The 16,149-nt window shown below is 46.1% G+C and overlaps 3 protein-coding genes and 1 non-coding gene across 7 annotated transcripts; all 4 read left to right on the forward strand.

Moving 5' to 3' along the window:
• The first annotated feature begins 2,742 nt into the window (after nucleotides 1-2,742).
• Nucleotides 2,743-2,814, forward strand: TRNAE-UUC. The gene has a single exon. It is a non-coding gene; the product is annotated as a tRNA-Glu (tRNA).
• Nucleotides 2,815-2,979: 165 nt separating this feature from the next.
• Nucleotides 2,980-6,777, forward strand: LOC112898815 (peroxisomal 2,4-dienoyl-CoA reductase-like). The gene is made up of 7 exons (XM_025967114.1): nucleotides 2,980-3,312; nucleotides 3,916-4,075; nucleotides 4,289-4,458; nucleotides 4,539-4,761; nucleotides 5,112-5,224; nucleotides 5,719-5,806; nucleotides 5,896-6,777. Exons 1-7 carry the CDS (start codon nucleotides 3,127-3,129, stop codon nucleotides 6,564-6,566), a joined length of 1,611 nt encoding a protein of 536 aa, XP_025822899.1. The 5' UTR covers nucleotides 2,980-3,126; the 3' UTR covers nucleotides 6,567-6,777.
• Nucleotides 6,778-7,162: 385 nt separating this feature from the next.
• LOC112898817 (peroxisomal 2,4-dienoyl-CoA reductase) lies at nucleotides 7,163-9,222 on the forward strand. Its single transcript, XM_025967116.1, has 5 exons — nucleotides 7,163-7,369; nucleotides 7,826-7,985; nucleotides 8,201-8,370; nucleotides 8,453-8,675; nucleotides 8,929-9,222. The coding sequence occupies exons 1-5, from the start codon at nucleotides 7,184-7,186 to the stop codon at nucleotides 9,081-9,083; spliced, it is 894 nt and encodes a 297-aa protein (XP_025822901.1). The 5' UTR covers nucleotides 7,163-7,183; the 3' UTR covers nucleotides 9,084-9,222.
• A 133-nt stretch (nucleotides 9,223-9,355) lies between these two features.
• LOC112898818 (MADS-box transcription factor 31-like) lies at nucleotides 9,356-15,712 on the forward strand. Of its 4 annotated transcripts, none has more exons than XM_025967118.1 (7): nucleotides 9,356-9,826; nucleotides 12,546-12,760; nucleotides 14,393-14,462; nucleotides 14,553-14,714; nucleotides 14,834-14,875; nucleotides 14,987-15,031; nucleotides 15,130-15,405. In XM_025967118.1, exons 2-7 carry the CDS (start codon nucleotides 12,573-12,575, stop codon nucleotides 15,370-15,372), a joined length of 750 nt encoding a protein of 249 aa, XP_025822903.1. In that variant the 5' UTR covers nucleotides 9,356-9,826; nucleotides 12,546-12,572; the 3' UTR covers nucleotides 15,373-15,405. The 4 variants fall into 4 exon arrangements, with proteins under 4 accessions (XP_025822903.1, XP_025822904.1, XP_025822902.1 ...); XM_025967119.1 differs by lacking the exon at nucleotides 9,356-9,826 and adding an exon at nucleotides 11,879-11,922; XM_025967120.1 differs by lacking the exon at nucleotides 9,356-9,826 and adding an exon at nucleotides 15,501-15,712 and having other exon boundaries at nucleotides 12,036-12,760; nucleotides 15,130-15,368.
• Nucleotides 15,713-16,149: the final 437 nt, after the last annotated feature.

Genomic DNA, 16,149 nt, shown 5'->3' on the forward strand with positions numbered 1-16,149 from the left:
CTTAAATCTACCATGTGAACGCACAATATTAAAAAAAATGAAAAGAAGCTTGGTGTTGGGGTGAAAAATTGTTTAAGTGATCCATCAATCATCTTGGGCGCCTGCTGGACCTCAAGCAGAGGATGTGAGAAATGAGAAAACAAAAGAAAAAAAGTTTGGTGGGGGCAATTAACGAAGCATCTGCATATTGCGAAAAGTTCATTAATTTGAATGAGCATCTTCAGGAAAAAAAAATTGCATTATGCACTGACAGAAAACTACAATTTCTGGTCGCTCAGATACACTGCAGCACGATCAGAATCTTCAGGTCGCGATCATCATTGGAGTTAATTTATTATATCGGTTGGTTCCAACTTCCAATCTATCCTGCATGATTGGCTTTCGATTGTCCACGGCACAAAATTCTTTTGGTCGCATGTGTTTGTTTGTCCATCACAGTAAGCTGGATCTGAGAGGGTTTTTATATATGTTTCTATCTTAAAAATATATAAAATCCATACGGTGAGTACGTGCGAACCGGTAGACGGTGCTAGCAGGCGAAAAAAAAAAATAGTACTATACGTATGCACGGTTTTATATTACGTCATGCGTACGTGTAGGCTGATTGGCTCCTGTTATCTGATTACAACCCAGCATGTTAACCGAAGTTTTAGTCTTAGGAATGTTTTTTATTCTATCCTAAGTAGAGGTGGTAGTACTAAGATTACCACTAAATCTATGCACTGGGTGATGGTCAATGGCGCACGATGTGTAAAAGTGGGCCCCGAAAAGGGAGAGAGTGCGACACATAGTATTGTTTAGGTTGAGGACTTTAGGCATTGAGGCACGACACCCGGATATAAAAATAAATAGCAAAATATAGTACTAGCATATGTTGACTTAGCTCGATCGTGGAATTGTCAAGTAGTAAGCAAAAGTCACCTTTTGATGATGTACATATACGGTATCCTCGGAATTTCTAAAACTTTTTTTCTACCGCAAATTGTCAATTTTTGTGTTGTCATAATAAGCAATAACTTCATCCGTTTCAAAATATAAAAGGTTATAGTTTTGGGCTAAGTTAAACTTATTTAACTTTAACTAAATTTATAGAAAAATATATTAACATCTACAAAACCAAATAAATACTACAGATAAGTTCCATGCATGGTGTACTACTTTAGTGAAATAAACTTAATATATTTTACATGTTGGTGTATTTTTCATAAAAAAACGTTACCTTATGATTGAAAGTTCAACCTCTTATATTTTGGAACATCAATCCTTATTCATCATCATGCATGGCGTTAGGCGTCGGCGGGTTTTCCGAATATAATTGACGTCACATCACACGGAGACGCTCTTATTATCTGTTGGCAAGCAAAACAGGACGCGTAAAATACAGCTGCACGCCGTACAGCCGCCGTTGACAAAATCTCATTGTAATTTCGTGCACAGCTGAAAAAGGGAAGAAAAGTTGTCGAAGGAATTTCGTGCTCCAGTGATGGAGATGCTCCTACGTGTGGAGCGGAGACAAATGCTCGCGGTAATTTATTTAAATGCACGAAAACGAGTTGACTTGCCGGCCCCTGCTGCCTCAGCGCATGCATGGCGACAGCGAAACGAAGAGAGAGAGAGAGAGAGAGAGAGAGAGAGAGAATCCCCAAATATTTTTCGTTTTCTCGCATTTTTGTGGCAACGCGCGCTACCGAACGGGAGCGAGCGCACAAGGGAATAAAGCGCGTACAACGAAGAGAGATCGATCGATCGACATGTCGGCGTACAGTGATCGCCAGGTGGCTGTCGATCACGGCGATCGGATCGAGCGGGCATATTCCGCGGCATATCCTCCCCTCCCCGGCGGCGGCACGCCCACGCTGCAGGTTAATGGCGCGACGACCACCGGCCCGGCCCCTGGGCGAGGACGACGTGTGGCCGCGCCGCGCGGCTGCCGGATCGTCCGAGCGCGCCTAGCTGCCTACCGCCGGCCTAGCAGTCGGATGCAACTCCGCCGCGTTGTGCGCGCGACGACGTGGGCTCCCGTCGGCGCTCGGCGCAGGCCCGCCGCCCGGGCGCCTCCCCGTGGCGGCGGCGGCGGCGGCGGCTACTGGCTGGTGGTCAGCAGGTGGCGCACGGGCTGTTGATGGGCTTGGCATGGTGGCACGTTCGCGTTGGGCTGCTGCTGCCGCCGCCCTCGAGGCCTCCTCCCTCGTTCGTCGCCGGCCTGCGCCGATTGCCGGGCCCAAGCCCAACGGTTCTGCACCTGCAGCCTGCAGCTAGGGATGTGTGGTGGGGCTACATGTAGGACGCAAACGTGTCCATGCGGCCATGTGTCGTTGTTTCTTTACTGAAACGTCGAAAATTTTGAAAATCAGACAACATACGTAATAGTTGATCATGCAAACGCTGCTGCAATCGGAGAGAGTACTAAAAAAATTGAGGAGTAAATAAAATCATCACGTAAGCACTAGGGTCACCTTGCTAGTAGCAAGGGCATGTTTGCTTGCTACAACTAGCTTAGGTTAAGTATGTCAAAGGTAGTCAAGAGTGTATGTCTCGTGGGGGTGGGGCAGGGTACTAACAAAGAGCGAACTGTCATGTTTTTGCGATCGAATATGCAACCTTATAAGAAATTGTGGCACTTCTAAGGTTGAATGTTTTTGGAAGAAACTAAGGTTGAATGTAATGTCGAGTGGTTGTAGGTGTCGGGCACCAACTTAGCGAGCCGTTGATTAAGGTGGTTATACCGTTGTGCACCATAAATCCGTTGTCGTCCAGCGGTTAGGATATCTGGCTTTCACCCAGGAGACCCGGGTTCGATTCCCGGCAACGGAACTTTTTTATAATTCTTTTCTGCATTTGCCGAAGTGATTACGAAGCAACACATTTTTGCGTATCAAATCTGTCTTTGTCAATTTTAACCATCTTTAACCATTCAAAAAAAAACTTTAACCATGTTTTAAACATCTGAGACGCGGCCGCGTGCCGTGCCAGTGCGGTATCGTCTTCCCATCCACGAATCGAAACGCCGTCTTGCTTTGTCCAAAACAAGGCCACGCCACGCGATCCACCAGCCAGCCAACTGCCACACGGCTACACCGTCTTCCCCATCTGCGTCGGCGTCGCCCCCAAGGACTCAGGCGAGAGATGGAATCGCCGTTCCGGCCGGACGTGCTGAGGGACAAGGCGGCGCTGGTCACGGGCGGGGGCTCCGGCATCGGATTCGAGATCGCCACCCAGCTCGCGCGCCACGGCGCGCAGGTCGCCCTCATGGGCCGCCGCCGCGAGGTCCTCGACAAGGCCGTCGCCGCGCTCCGGTCCGAGGGCCTCAGGGTACGCGGCTCCCGCCCGCTCTACCTACCACTACCGTGCTTGTGTTCTTGGGCTCCCGTTCGGCGTGTCGCTTAAAGATTGCTTCTTTGTGCCCGGCACTCGTCAGCTGGGGGAAAATTTGCTCTCTTGCTGGCAGGTAGTAAGATTGGAATTCGTTAGTCGTGTCATGTCGTGTGCAACAATTATTTGCTGAGTAGTACTCTTGGTTCATCTAACCCAATGCATTGGTTCAGTCCTGGAACCCAACGCAGGCCACTGTGCAGTGTGCAAGACACTTCTGGTCGCTTTGGTGGAAAATTTGGTTCTTTGTTGCCTAGCAAGTAGGGAGAGAGTTTGTTACTGGTTGAGCAATATTGCTTGGAGACATTCGCTGAATTGCTAAGTCCTGGTTCACCGAATCCAGGGTGCATCAGTTTAATATTGCCTGGGAAGTGCCACTGATGTAGGAACGAGTCTGTGCAGGCAGCCAAGCACCATATGTACCTTTAGAATTCAATATGCTTGTGCCTCTAACTTGTCATATAAAATTCCTAAATTAGTGTGTCCCTGCCATGGTTCGATGTAGTAAACTATTCAGTAATTCAAGATTGCCGTGGCATGCAGGCTGTTGGTTTCGATGGAGATGTCCGCAAGCAAGAGGATGCTGCCAGGGTGCTTGCAGCAACCGTTGAGCATTTCAGCAAGCTGGACATCCTCGTCAACGGTGCAGCCGGCAACTTCCTTGCTTCCCCGGAGGATTTGAAGCCCAAGGGATTCCGAACCGGTACTTCATCATAACTCACCCTTGTTTGATTCCATGATGCTCTTGTTCCAAACTTGCGCACAATATCATCAGTACACTGAATCTTACTAGTTTGCTTAATCCTACTAGCCTGTTCCTAAAAAACTTATGTGCTATTAAGCTGTTTGCTGTACTTCGTACTTATTATTCTACTGTTTCAGGGAAGTTAGTGTTGACAGCATTTTCTTGCTGCAGTTCTTGACATTGATACTGTGGGTACATACACAATGTGTTATGAAGCCATGAAGTATCTCAAAAAGGGCGGACCAGGGAGAGGGCCATCCTCTGGTGGTCTCATCATTAACATAAGTGCCACCCTGCACTACACTGCTGCCTGGTACCAAATTCATGTCTCTGCTGCTAAGGTATTTGGACCTTCTTGAACTGCACCTTAAGAGAAAAGCGATGAAATGTGTAGACTTCTCCTGATGGTCAGCTTCTATAGGCAGGTGTGGATAGTATCACCAGATCATTAGCTCTGGAATGGGGAGCAGATTATGACATTAGAGTCAACGGAATTGCACCAGGACCGATTCAAGACACTCCAGGAATGAGGAAGCTTGCACCTGAGGAAATGAGCAAGGGGCGTCGAGAAATGACACCATTATTTAAGCTTGGAGAGAAATGGGACATAGCAATGGCCGCACTCTATCTGGCTTCTGATGCAGGTCGGTTTTGTTCTTCCCTGTTTTCTAACTAGATTATCAACAAGTTCAATTCAACTATACACAGAGTTTCAATTAGTATTGAGCATCCACTTATCTGAAGGTTATCTGGAAATGGTCTGCATGTGCATAGTTAATAAGCTTAATTGTGGTGTTTGCTGGTTATGTTCATTCATGTCTCCTAAGTAGTCAGTTTAATCCCCAATGGTTTATCTGTGTTTCTCAGTAAGTGATTAATACGTTTTAGTGTTACTTTGTTAAAAAAGGGTTTAGCCTCACCTGAAAACTTAGCCATTTTTCTTTTCGTGAGGAGAAAAATCAGCCATTTGATGTATGTGCAATCTGATATACAGGAAAATATGTCAATGGGGCTACAATTATTGTTGATGGAGGCCTTTGGTTAAGTCGTCCTCGCCATATTCCCAAGGAGGAAGTGAAGGCGCTCTCTAAGGTTGTCGAGAAGAAGGTCAGGACCTCTGGGGTTGGTGTGCCATCCAGCAAATTGTGATGGCATATTTGCTATGTACCTCTTCGGTGTGTTCTGTACCATATTATTGTCACCACTCACCAGTATTGTTGTCAGTTTGGTAGTTGAGTATGTTCAAACATTTACTGTTGCTGTCTTCCCAAACGGATTAGAAATTGCTATCGGATCCGAACTATTGCCAAATACTCACATGCTTTCTTCCAAACCGTTTGTTCAAATTATGTATTAAAGTGTTATGTTGAAGATCGAAGAACTTGCATACCCCTTGTGTTTCAATTCCTTGCTAGTTTTACCCCCAAATGTGTGCCAAACATGGCAAATTGGCTCTACAGAGTTGTGAGAATTTATATACGTGTAGCAAATCCATGAGAAACAAAAACTGATGCTAACAGGGCACATAAATCTGTCTGTGCTTCTTTCGGGGCCTTTCGTTGCGGCTTTAGCTTGTGTGAATATTTGAACCCTGTTTGCAGGAGCTAGCGGCCGGCAGCGGCATTCGGGGGAAGACCAACCGAGCGGGAGGGAAAGACCAACCGGGCAACTCTTATGATAATAACATGAGTGTGTCGCGTGTCTGTTGGATGAGGAACGGCAGCACATGCAGACTGTTGTGTTCTGAATTGTGATGTGTCTAGTGAACTGTGATGCAGTTGATCTTTGGAGATTTCCCGGCGACGGCACGATGCGCTGGCAGCCTTTCTCCCGGCACGACGGCTTCTTCGCCTCCCTCCAGCGGGTGGAAGACAGGCTGGGCTCGGAGCAGCATCAGGAGCAGAGGCAGAACCCAGCGCCGCCGCCGGCGGCGAAGGCACCGGCAATAGCATGCCAACCCGAACCGGCGTCATTCTCGGACGCCATGACGACCGCGTCCCCGCTCCTCCTCCTCGACCCAGCGCGGCCGCGAGCCGCGACAGCAGCTGCCCGGCGGCCGGCGCTTGACTTCCTCACCATCCTCACCAACAGGACCAGCGCGTCCAGCAGGAAGACGACGGCGGCGGCGGCGGAGGTGTCGAGAAGAACATCGCGCGGATCATGGAGCTGCTGGGCCTGTCGCCGCCGCCACCGGACGGCGATGGCAGCACGGGCGGGTGCGACTGCAGCGGCGCGGACGGGTCCCTGGCCGGCCAAGGTCGTCGGCGTGGCCGGCCCCAAGTTCGACGGGAGGAGCGGCGGCGGGTGCCGGGTCAGCCGGTCACGAAGCCCGCGAGGCTGGCGCACCTACTGCTCGCCAGGGCGCCTCCAGCGACGCGGCGGCCGTCGCATCCCCGGCCACCGTGGAGGACTTCCTCGACCGCGATCCAAAACAGGGGAATATGTGTAAAATATCGATCCGAGTTTTTGCAATATACCCCCTGATTCGGATCGCGATGGGTATATATATAAAATGCCGATCCGTATTTTTACGTTATACCCTCTAATTTGGAGCGCAATTAATAATCGCGATCCAAAATAGGGTTATATATGTAAGTGACAATTCGATTTTTGCAATATACCTTCTAATTTGGATCGCGATTAATAATCGCGATAAAAAAGGGGGCCTTTTGTAAAATCCTGATCCGGTATTTTGCACTGTAGCCCCAGCTCGGATCGCGGTCAGGGGCGTCTCGCGAATGGATACGGCGCCACGGCGGCGACGAAGGCCCGCTGCCGCCGGTCGCCGGAGATCCCATCGTCACACCATCTGGATGGTCTTGGGCGATTCGGCTTCCTTGGCATGTGCTCGGAAAACACGAGGGAGAAGATCAACGCCGTCGTTGTCGCGGTGCCGTGGACCGTGGTGTGGCTCTGTGGACATTGGTGTGGAGTATTATAAACAGGACGGGCAGAGACCGGCCGCAGCCGCCAACTGCAGAGTGCTCCTTCGGTCCCCTTCCCCATTCGCGACCCCGAGGGCTCCGGAACCGCGAGGCCGGCGCGCGCAAGATCTGAGCCAAGGTGATGGAGTCGCCGTTCCGAGCGGACGTGCTCAAGGGCAACGCGGCGCTGGTCACCGGCGGGGGATCCGGCATCGGCTTCGAGATCGCCGCCCAGCTCGCTCGCCACGGCGCGCAGGTCGCCATCATGGGCCGCCGCCGCGAGGTCCTCGACAAGGCCGTCGCCGCCCTCCGGTCCCAGGGCCTCCGGGTGCGCCCCCATCGACTCCCTCCGGTCTACCTTGCAAATACTACGCGCGGTTCTTGGTTTGCCTGCCGGTTTTCTGGTTAGCCTGGGTGCTTTCTGGTCGTTGGTGGGTGGGGAGAAAAACGTATTCTGTTTTTGCTCCTAATGTTACTAGCAGCTATGAATGTTAATTTGCTTGTCACATCGTGTTGCGTTGGAATAATATTGGTGAAATTTCTGTTCTTAATTGGTTCTCCAAATCCAATGCATCAGCGTAGTCTGGCGGGCTCGGCATAGGAACGCGTCCGCAGCATAGATGTTTTCAGAACTCTGAAAAAGTGAAAATGCTCGAGCCTCTTTCCTGTGAAACAAAGCTCGCATGCTCCATGCCATGATCTTAATGTGATGAACTTAAGATGTAGACATAAACTGGTATTAGTGTATTACTCTTTAGTCATTCATGATCGATGTGGTGTGCAGGCTGTTGGCTTTGATGGAGATGTCCGCAAGCAGGAGGATGCGGCCAGAGTGCTCACAGCAACAGTCGAGCATTTTGGCAAGCTTGACATTCTTGTTAATGGCGCAGCTGGCAACTTCCTTGCTTCCCCGGAGGATTTGACGCCCAAGGGATTCCGAACTGGTACTTCATCAAAGCATGCTCTTGTTTGCAATCAGATTCGGAGAAGCACTTTGTTCCAATTGTTCCCACATTGTCAACAGTACACCGAGTCTTGGTTTGATCAATTGTGCTAACCTGCTAGATGAACAATTCTGTCATAAACTTGTTTGTTCTACTTCACTTATTACTTATGCTGTTTCAGAGAAGTTCGTATTGACCAAATTTTCTCTCTGCAGTTCTCGACATTGACACTGTGGGTACATACACAATGTGCTATGAAGCCCTCAAGTATCTGAAAAAGGGTGGGCCAGGAAAAGGCCCGTCCACTGGTGGCCTAATCATTAACATAAGTGCAACACTGCATTACACTGCGACTTGGTACCAAATTCATGTCTCTGCTGCTAAGGTACCTGGATCTTCTCTGAACCACTCCTTAGGAGAAACTAATTGGAATAAGCAGATTTGTCCTGATGGGTTGGCTTGTATAGGCAGGTGTTGATAGCATCACAAGATCATTGGCTCTGGAATGGGGAACGGATTATGACATTAGAGTCAACGGGATTGCACCCGGACCGATTCAAGGTACACCGGGACTGAGGAAGCTTGCGCCTGAGGAAATGAGCAAGGGGCATCGGGAAATGATGCCATTGTTCAAGTTTGGGGAGAAGCGGGATATAGCAATGGCTGCACTCTACCTTGCTTCTGATGCAGGTTGGTTCTATTCTGTATGTTTCCTAACCAGATAATCTCAGAATTGTGAATTTCAATAAGTGATGTGCACCGTTTACCTAAAGGTTATACTGAAGAGCTTTTCCACACAGCTAATAGAGTTAATTAGGTCTATATTGTATTTTTTTGCTGGTTTAGGCGTAATCATGTGTCTGAAGAAATCAATAAAGCAGAAAAATGGTTTAAATTCACCTGAAACTCAGCCATTTGACGTATTTAGTAATCTTGTTTGCAGGCAAATATGTAAATGGGACTACCCTGGTGGTTGATGGAGGCCTTTGGTTAAGTCACCCTCGCCATATTCCCAAAGAGGAAGTGAAGGAGCTCTCAAAGCTTGTCGAGAAGAAGGTTCGGACCTCTGGTGTTGGCATGCCATCCAGCAAATTGTGACTGTATCTTTGGTTGTGCCACCCTTCTGTATGATCTGTAGCATCTATGTGTATTGTTGTCACCAAACTCTATTGTCTATGTGGCTCTTTGTATGCTGAGCAGAGTTTGTTTAATTGAGTAAGTTCAAATGTTTACTGTCCTTGTTCTCTTCCAAAGTTGCATTAGAAATACTTTGATTTTTTTGAGCGACAACAGTAGGTAAACCCCTTTGGTGGTATATACTTATATATAAAAAGGAAAAAAAGGCTGTACAAGGCTCAGGAGGGCCAATGCTTCTTAAGAAAATAAGCAAAAGAGTTAGCAGCTATACAAGGGCATTAAGCCAAGAAGAAAAGGAGAGGTCTAAACAGCTCTCATTCTATGTAATTGCAAAGAGGCTTCCTTGGTAAATGCAACTTTCCAATTTTGGAATGTAGGCCTGATTTGTCTGAAAATGTGGCCATTTCTCTGTTTCCAGATGGTCCAGGAGACGATGATGAATAGCCCCTATGAACAATGGGGCTTGTAATCCTTCACTTGCTATAGGAAACATGCAAATCCCAGTGAATGTTCAGAGATTAATAACATCTAGAGCTGAAGGAACACTCATTACACTGATGAAAAGCTGTTTCTTCAACTTTTGAGCTGCATAGAACACAATATTGTGGGCTGTTTACATCGAATGCTTCTGGGTTGTCCTCCCTAGTAACTATCATCAGTCGGTAGGAAATTTGACAGAACCTGGAAAATTAAAGAGAGGAGAGGTATGGTTACTGCCCACAGCTGTGGCAATATCATTGAGATTCTTTCTTGGCCTAGCATTCCTCTTCCCTGTGACTGAAATAGTGCATGTTTGTTTGTTTCCTAATTTTTTTGCTTCACAACCCTTCAACGTACTTTCAACCAAAGGTGTAATTATATCTCTGGAGCTGGAGCAAGGTCTTATGCTGGTGGTTCTTGTTTGATATCCTTCTCCTGGTATAGGTGATAGAGATGGTTCTATTGTTCGGATCCTGACTCCGGCTTGCTTTTCTTGCCTTCTGGTATATGTTTTTTTTCTTCACGATTGCCTTGATCTGATACTTGTCACAAATTTAGTGCAACCTGACAAAGCATACTTGGCACTTCTCTCAGTTCCACTTTCTATCAGCATCACGCTCACATTAGATGAACTATTATGACAAAGCATCACACTCCCATCCGATGCTTTTCCTCTTCATTAATTCAAATTTGTTGATCCCCTCTCCCGTCAGCACCACCATCTCTCCAAAGATGAAACTAAACATCGACATGCTCTGTGGCCAACATCACAAGGAAACCAACATCTTCCGAGGCAACCTAGAGACATGAAAAAAACAGCCAGAGCATCACAAAGATGCCAGCCAAAAGGTGTTTGTTGCCAAATATTCACATGATGTGCTGTGAACCCAAAGTACAACATCATTGTCACTCATCTCTTCATATTGTCAATGAAGTGTTTTGCTGAATAATAAGGCTCATAGTCTAGTTTAGGGTAAACATGTGGCCAAACATGTAACAAAATATGCAACTACCGCGAAATTCAGGAAAGTGTGATGATTTATATGTGTAACAAAACATGTAACAACTATATACCATACCAAGTGTGAACACTATGGAGATCTACAAGAGGAACAAAACCAGATGCTGACAGGCAAGGGAAGAAGTGTGATCTTCCTCCTGTGCCCAGTGCCCCTGCCACATGAGAAGGAGAGAATCATTTCTTTGCCTTATAAGTCACTATGATGGTGCCTTGAACTCCTTTGGAGGTATCCCATTTAAGGAAAAGCTATCTTGAACCATCTTATTCTCTGGTCTTTGGTACTCATGGATGATGACCTGAACTCTGATAGTGCCAGTTCACAGGTTTCTTTCTGAAAAACAGAATCTCCCCATGGAACTGTCTTGAAAGGATGAGCAGATGAAGATACCTGAATGAATTATGATTATGAGTTACTTCTTTCATCTTAGAATTTAAAATAACCATATAAGTAAGGTGTTTTGGATGGTGGATCTGCAGTATCTATGAAACAACTCTGATGATATGCGGCAAAAACCTATCCTATCTCAGAAACGTGCGTGTAATTTGCCATGATAGTGCAATTTGCCATGATATAGTCAGTGAAATGCCTTTCCTGTGAGAATTATGTTGGTCATTTGTTTTGTTTTGACACCAAAAACTGGTGTCCCAAGAACTTTAGGTTGGTGCAACCAACAAAGTGGTAGTAGGATATATGTGAGATGTCATGTATTTGACTATGCCTGACATCCAGTAGATGTGTAGTGTGGACCAGAAGCTATCTATGGAAACTGGAAAGCATCATTGATCCCCTACTTATTCCATGTCTCGCTCAATTCTAGCCTTGCCATTTTGCAGATGAAGCCTGGATGCGAAGGTCATCACCTGCTATGGGCAGTTACCAGTCCACAGCAAGGTTGTTTGCGCCTTGCGGCATTGCCATTTTCAGTCATGTGGTGCCGTCTCTGATGCACACACCTGCTGCATCAACACGCATTACTTGCATGTATTTGAGTCACAAACACATACTGTTGGATGTGATGGTTTTTGCGATAGAGACCTGTTGGGTACCTACAAGGCTAAAAGTCTGTTGTATACATGGTAACTGTTAAATGAACAGACATTGTAAAAAGTTAAACAGCTCCATTTACTTGATTTCTTCGTTTAGAGTTTGATATGTTCCTCGGCTGTCATATCTAATGGGACAGTGAGACAGGTAGTTTTCATAAGATGTACTTGAGATGAGGAACTCTGCAGACCACATATAAAGGTGACCAAACCCCCCTTTGCTTCCCTCTCTATCTTCTGAAGAAGCAGATACAGGTGATACCACTCCTCCATGAACCTTGAACCTTAACCCCCCCCCCCCCTCCTGCAACTTAGCACAAGAACATGCTGATTTTATAGATCTTCTCACGCTTTAATCCATTTGATCTTCATGAAAGTTTGATTTGTGAAATATAAGCACTGCACAGTTGAACTAGCATTTGTGCCTGTATAGATAACTTTTCATCGTTTCCTGCATCTGAAACCATTTGCTTTCGTCTCTCATGATTTGATGGTTTTAGACCATTTGCTATCATCTCTTCTCATGAATATGCAATCTTTTCATCTTCTCGTGCTTTTATATCCATTTGATCTTCATGGAAGTTTGATTTTTCTGGACCAACTGTTCCTTTTGTTGAAGTTCATAAACCAGGAAATATAGGCACAGCACAGTTCTACTAGCATTTGTGCCTGCGCAGATAACTTTCCAAGTTTCAATCCTATCCTGCATCTGAAAGATTGAAACCATTTGTTATTATCTCTCATGATCTTGGTGGTTTGAGGCCATTTGCTTTTATCTCCTCTCACGAATATGAAACCTTTATTTGGTTCTTATCATGGATGAACTTTGGTATCTGAAGCATGATTGTTATGATTCGCAATACATGTTCTTCTGGTAGGTTGGAAAGAAGCACTAAATTGGACCAATGGGGCGTGGAAAAGTAGAGCTGAAAAAGATTGAGAATCCAACGAACCGGCAAGTTACCTTCTCCAAGAGGAGGATGGGGCTGTTCAAGAAGGCAAACGAGTTAGCTATTCTTTGTGATGCACAAATTGGAGTCATCATATTCTCTGGCAGTGGCAGGATGTATGAATACTCAAGCTCCCCATGGAGGTGCGTTAAACATTCTTTCCCATTTCATTTGTCATACATCCTTTTGTTTGATCATCGCCTGTTCATTTTCATCTTTGAGGGGAAGTAGAAGTTTTCGATATGGCATAGATGTATTTCTTGTCATATTCCAAAGATACGCATAGCTTGTAGTTGATGTTTCTTGAGCTGTTTGGTACTCCTGAAATTTTACAAACATTGTAGACATTGTTTTCAATTTTTTGTTGGACATGTTGTCTTATGATATATATAAGAGTCAGCTATTATGTATTATGGTTTTAGTAACAACACCACAGTTTCATCAGCAGTTCAGAATTTATTTGTAATTATTACCGCCGATTACTATCTTTTATCTTAGCATACAGCACTCAAACTTTTGACTTCACATATACAATCTGGAGTATGAAAAAACAATGGAACGATAATCAGCTGAGTGGTATAAGACTGGTGTCATGTTATGATCATGCAGTTGCAACAAAGGCATCCTTCATAATTGAGTGTCCATCTGGAGTTCTACCTCCAGTTAAACTTTCCTATATCATACATTTGCTTTTGCCTTTTCTTTTTGTTGTAGAATAGCAAACATCTTTGTCAAATATTTCATTTTTAGGACATTTATAAGTTTCAGATATGTTGTAGTTATCTTATGTTGTTTTATCTGGTCACATTTTTCAAGATACAAATTTCTTAAGGTTGTTTAGTATACTTGCAGTTTTACAAATTGTATATACATTTTTTTCTCCATTTTTTTTACATGTTTTCTTGTAATATACAAGATCTAGCTTGTGCCTGTCTTTTTTTATTACCTTTGTATTTGGCTGTGTGCATCATTTTGAGTACAGAGGCTAGAAACTATTTTGTCTCAGAACAAAGCTTCCTTCATCTAAGAAACAAGATCCAGCTTGTTCTGCAATAAGGTTTTAGTAACATAACCACAGTTTCATGAGCAGTTCAGAACTGATTTGCAATTATTCCTACAAACAATAGTCTCCAAGTTAGCATACAGCATGCAACCTTTGAAATCTGCAAAGAGAACGTGATGGTACATTTCTTGTGGTTAAAATTTCTTAAGCTTGTTTAGTAGGATTGCAATTTTACAAAATGGACGTATACTGTTTTCCAGTTTTTGCAGGAACTTCTCTTATAATACACAAGATTCAGCCTACTCTGCTGTAACATTTCAGTAACGACACCAACAGTTTGTGAGAGTTCAAAACTGATTTTTAGATTATTCCTGTCAAGTACAATTGTAACTTTGCATATGGCATGCAGCCTTTTAACTTGATTACAATTTTAGGTTTGCAAAGAGAAAGTGACCATGAACAACTACGTGGCATAAGACTGGGATCATATTTTATCATTTAGCTTCAATGAAGACATCCTTTGTAGTTGAGTGCACATCAGTAGTTTGTAAAGATCCAGATTAGTCCGTAGTGATTCCTGCAAACTACATTCTTTCAACTTAGCATGCAACCTTTTGACTTACTGTAGACCCTTGGAAGTTTGCAAAGAAAAGTGATGATGCTCAACTACGTGTTATAAGTCTGGTGTCGTAATTGAGTGACATCACGAATTTTACCTCCAGTTAAACATTCTTATTACATGCATTTGCTGCCTTTTTTTTCTTGGCTGCAGAATAGCAAACATATTTGACAGATACCTGAAAGCCCCTAGCACCCGTTTTGAGGAGATGGACATCCAGCAGGTACGCTGTTTCTCTTGAACTAAGAGTCCAAGATGCGACTATTTTTGTTTCCACTGACGTAGCCTAATATTCTCCCCCTTCTCCATGAAGAAAATCATCCAGGAGATGACTAGGATGAAGGATGAGAGGAACAGGCTCAGGATCATCATGGGACAGTACATGGGGGAGGACCTGGCCTCGTTCTCTGTGGAAGATCTGAGCAACCTTGAACAGCAGATGGAGTTTTCGCTGTACAAAGTTCGCCTCAGGAAGGTAACTAATAAGCATTAGCACGCCGGCAGTTTGATGTAGTTGTAGGTTGTTTATCCTTCAAATTTCTCGAGACACTAGTCAGTGCTAGCTGCTAATGTTGAAACCCTTGTTTCTGGCAGCAAGAGCTACTTGACCAGCAGCTGCTGGAGATGCGCCACAGGGTACGCATGATTCCTGCATTCTGGCCTCCATCTCTTTGTAGCTCCGTGCCTCCGTCCATTCAGAAGAACCGAGTTGTGACTGAATTTTTCTTTCGTCCTGAATCTCGACAGGAGATGCACATGTCAGAAGAACAGAGCGGCTACCTGTGCCTGATGGTAAGGCGTTCGGACCTTCTTCTGACCTCAACTGACATTTCCGTCTTCCAAATTTACCTGCACCTGAACTTCCCCGTGTGGCTGTTGAACAAATGAAGAACCCGGCCGCGAGGGGGCAGTGCCAGGCGGCCGAGATGTCCGGGAACCCGAGGCCGTTCCCGTGGTGGGACGCGGGGGCCAGTGCCAGCGGCAGCGGCAGCCAGAGCAGCCAGCGGCCGCACGGCCGGGACGCCGAGCCGTCGGTGACGGCGCTGCAGCTGTCGCCGCACCTGCACGGGTACAGGCTCCAGCCGCGGCAGCCCAACCTGCAGGACGCCAACCTCCATGGCTGGCTCTGGTAAGCGCCTCACTGTCTCTCTGCCTCAGCTGTTAAACTGGACGGATAGATGCTGATGCGGCAGCATCTGATCCGAGCCCTGAAAAGGATGCCATTTTGCTTGGAGCTGAATTGCCGTGTTGCTGCCTGCAGATTGCTCGGGCAGATGGACCTGAACGAGGACGCTGAACTTACTCCTCTGCTTGTGACCTGCTCTGGTAGAGCTTCTTGAAGTCTTCTTCCACAGCTTCAGTCTATGACTCTACTTACCCAGTTACCCTTCACTTGTGCTGTGTGATGACATCGCTCCTTGGAAAGTTGGATTTGTTTGGACGTCGTGAATGAGAACAGTAGCGGTTGTTGTACTTGGATGGTGAGAACGAGCCGGCTCCAAGGTTCGGCCTGCGTTTGCCACGTGCAGTACTGGGATCATGACTTTCTTTTTTAGGGCTCGATCATGACTAGTATTGTCTATGGAGCAGTTTGCTTAGCTGCATCGCAAATTTGCAATCCTACTCATCTCCCTCCCGTGACTCAGCCACGTGCTAGAAAGGTTCGAGGACGAGAACCAGGACGGAACGCAGCCGGTGGTTGCACTTCAGACAAGGTCGGGTGGAAAAGGGCCACATCTGACAAGATGCCAATCGATCGGGCATCTTTTTCCCCGCCGCGACACCATCTCTTTCATGGCTCCACTCCTTATCTTGTCATCCTTGGACGCAGCCGCGGGCAGGCATCGCCATCGGCGCCACGACACTCGTGTCACTGCCTCGCAACCTGCACCCAGTCTGCTGGCAAGCCT

This window comes from Panicum hallii, chromosome 7 (assembly GCF_002211085.1).
Source record: "Panicum hallii strain FIL2 chromosome 7, PHallii_v3.1, whole genome shotgun sequence".
NCBI lineage: Eukaryota > Viridiplantae > Streptophyta > Magnoliopsida > Poales > Poaceae > Panicum > Panicum hallii.